This window comes from Pygoscelis adeliae, unplaced genomic scaffold (assembly GCF_000699105.1).
Source record: "Pygoscelis adeliae isolate BGI_AS28 unplaced genomic scaffold, ASM69910v1 Scaffold402, whole genome shotgun sequence".
NCBI classification, from domain to species: Eukaryota; Metazoa; Chordata; class Aves; order Sphenisciformes; family Spheniscidae; genus Pygoscelis; species Pygoscelis adeliae.
The window spans coordinates 4,117,640-4,121,057 of record NW_008824411.1 but is presented as its reverse complement, the minus strand read 5'-3'; the positions used below and the strand labels follow the sequence as shown (position 1 = coordinate 4,121,057).

The 3,418-nt window shown below is 52.8% G+C and overlaps 1 protein-coding gene across 1 annotated transcript in view; it reads left to right on the top strand.

Annotated features, from left to right (window-relative positions):
* The window catches only part of OLFML2B (olfactomedin-like 2B), an 18,299-nt gene that overhangs the window by 9,163 nt on the left and 5,718 nt on the right, over positions 1–3,418 (top strand). Inside the window, exon 4 of the mRNA XM_009320683.1 lies at positions 3,265–3,416. Coding sequence (XP_009318958.1) covers positions 3,265–3,416 — 152 coding nt within the window. The remainder of the gene's footprint in view (positions 1–3,264; positions 3,417–3,418) is intronic.

Sequence of the window (3,418 nt, the reverse complement as noted above, 5' to 3'; positions counted from 1 at the left end):
AGGTCCAGTTCCTTAAGGACCAAGTTACATCTTGGCCTGCATTTAAAAAGAGCTGAACCCTCAGCACTGCTAAAAAGATGGATAAAGTACCTTTCATTTTTTTTAGAGCAGACTTCCAGTGAAATCATTTTTACTTCCATACGGTTTAATATTTCTTTGGCTAGTACAACGTAGGGTTTGCAGTTTGTTGAGCTGTGCTCAGCTATGTAGCAACAGGTTGCCAGATTAAATACTGGAGTTTTCTCCCGTGGTCTGTATCTGGGACAGTATTTCCACATTCTTGTCGGAGCGGAGCAGTCCCGTTTGTCTGCAGCCAGGAGCCGAGAGGTGATGATTTATAAAGCCAAAATTCCACTTGCAAAGTGTTTCGGGAAGGCACGGTGTGCTCCATCCCAGGGTCAGGAAGGAGACAGCCGAGAGAAGCACGCTTGCCTGGGGGACTCTGGGTTTCCAAGCACGGTGATTGACCCAAAAGGGGGAAAAGGGGTTTTGAAGTCTAAAAATAACAAAGAGCCAATGTTTTTGTTTGCAATCCCACCCTCTTCCTGTGGTTTAGCGTATTCTCCAGTTTTTACTTGGGTTTGCTGCTGAGTCTTTGCTAATTAGGGGAGAGGAGCAAGGGAAGTGGGACCTGTGCCGCCAGCCCTGTGCCGCGTGTCCCCGTTGGGGAGCTTCACCACCATGGCACTGGTAGCCATGGGTCTGGTGGTGGGGTGAAACCTGTCCCACGGCATGGTGAGCTGGGCTTGCCCAAAGCAGGGGAGGCCACGGTGAACACAAAGGGCCCCATCGGGACAGGTCGATGGTCTATTGCTATTTAACATCCACAAGTAGCTGGATTAGGGATGATGGAGGGGACAACCCTTTTTTGGTATCATTTATGGATCTGTGGTCCATGAATTTGTCTTGCCCTGAAACGAGTTGACTGAAAATGGTGCTGTTAGACATTGTCACCTTTAAACGGATCAGGCCAGAGTGACACAGCCCATCAGGTCAGTGAGTGGGGAGTGCAGGTTCCTCAAAGACCTTGCCAACGGTTGAGTTGGAGGCTAAGGTAAGGTAAGCGTTAGGAGTTTGGGTATTGACAAATGACACAAGTGATTACTTCATGTGCGGGTACCACTGTGCTCTTCTTCGGTACCAAAGTGGCCCTGTCTACCAGCCTGTTCCTGCACAGGGGGTTCAGCACGAGCAGTGCTGGTGGCACTTGTCTGTCTGGGCATGTCGGGGTGACCATGCAGTGTGGCTGCTCTGCTCACAGCCCATTGCAGTGAGGCAGATGGGCAGAAGTGGTCTGGTCCGGCTGAAGTAGTTTGGCCAGAGATGGAGCAGTGAAGGTGTAGGAGGGGGGAATTCACAGATTTGGGTCTTTAATTTCCCAGAAGCGGGGCTGTAGGATCATGTATCAAGCAGCTGAAGCTGCCTGCAAGGCACTCGGACGGGATGGAGAAGGACAGGAGAGGTCTGGGTTAGATGGAGATTCCCCAGTGCTGCCGGGGCAGGGCAGAGCTGGAGCAGGCAGCGCAGGCAGCAGGTGTGAAATGCTTCCTGCTGCTGGCTTAGCATGTAAATTCCTGTTGAGAGGAGGAGGAGGAGGATCACACCTTGCATTGGCCACGGGATCTGATACAACGGATAGCTGAGATGCTGAACAAGAGCCTGGCAACGCTTCAAAGCATCGGCCTCCCAGGCGGGTGTGCTTTTGGCAGCTGCTCCCTGGTGAAACAGCTGAGCGGCCTCAAGCAGCATCACAGGCCCCACGCAAGGGGAGGCAGATTTTATCCCTAAGCAGGTCATAAGCCAAACATTACACAGAATAAGTGATAAGGGCACGAGGCTGTCGGAATCAGCCATCCTCCCAAAAGGACAAGAGAGTTGCAGCTACTTCTGCTCCTGCGCTGCTCCTAGGAGACCATCGTGAGACCCACGACTCCTTTCCTTGCTACAGCAAAATGCTTGCTGGAAAGTCCCTGCATTATTTGACTCAGCCTTAAAATTGCATGATAAAGCTGTGACTCACAACTCCTGGGTAAAGACTGGGGTTCAGATACCCATGGAGGGGGTTGGGGGTTAACTGAGCTCAGGATGGTATTTTTGCAGCGATGAAACGGTATTGCAAGTTGTTTCCAGTATAACAAGGTATTTATACAAACGGTGTCGGTCAGGGGAATAAACCCCCAAATACTTGGTGCACAGAGCTAGCGCCTTCTCTAGCGAGGCAGCTTCTCTGCTTTGTCTTTAGCTTGCAGCTGTTGCATCAGCTGGTGATTTTGAGGTCACAGATGGAGGTCATGGTGGGTTTTAGGAGAAACTAATGGCAGGACAGATTGAAAATGAAGGATCAGGGGGAACCGCCCCCCGACTCTGTGCAAAAATGCTTTGATTGATGCGCCATCTATTCAAAGCAGTTGCCATTTAAGATGTAAAAGATCAGGGAGTGATGAGCAGAGACTGCAACAACCCCTTGGAGACAAGGTGTGTCTACAGTTGGGGGACTGAGAAGGGCAAAGGGGTTTGCCTACCCTGGGCTGCCCGATGAGCCGCAGCGAGCCCCAGCTCCCTCCCGGTCTGGGAAGCTTCCGAGGGCCACTGGCTCTCTTTTCTCCCCAAATTCTCGCTCTCTTCTGTGGGAGCAGAGGGTGGTGGGGAGGAGCAGTCCCTGAACACAGGGGCTGCATGGCCGGGCAGTGGGGCAGGACTGGGAGAAGAGCCCAGTGCTGTGCCCCAAAGCCCTGCTGGGTGCTGTTATGTCTGGAGATCAAAGGCAGCTGGGAAAGCTCATGCTTCTCTTGCTCCAAACCAGACAAGTGGGATGCCAACCTTGAGGACTTGCCTTGGGGGTCAGGCAGGCAGTGGCCAGCCAGGATGGGACCCTGCTAGGAAAGCGAGATTAATAAATGGGAGATGAACTCACTAGAACAGGCAAAGGACATGAGGCTGGAACTTAAGATGTTTTAGCTTGTCTTCTCCTCTTCCTTTTACAAGCTGGTGAGCATGGCTGAAGATGGGTGTCGAAGAACCTCAAGGCCACTCTCCCGCTCCATGGGGGCCCATGGCAAAGACTGGATCTGGGATGTGCACACCAGGGATGGGGTTTCTGGATCCCGCTGGGGTCAGGGGCACCTTCTTAGCAGCTGAAGTGCACAGCTCCATGGAGAAGCCCAGGATGGGAGCACAGAGCTTGCTGTCTCCTGGGCTGTGGTTTGAGGGCCATGGAGCATCCCTTGTCTTTATGTGAGGTAGTGTCCTCTCTTGCTTTTCTAGGGCATGTCCAGGAACTTCACGCAGGAAGGCCACCAGGCAGGAGCCAACATGAAGGAGGGTCTGCAGGATCCCCACCGCAGGGACAGGGAGAATTGCTCCAGCCTCATCACCAACAGCCTTGCTGACATTGAGAGCTCGCTGCAGCGGGACGCTG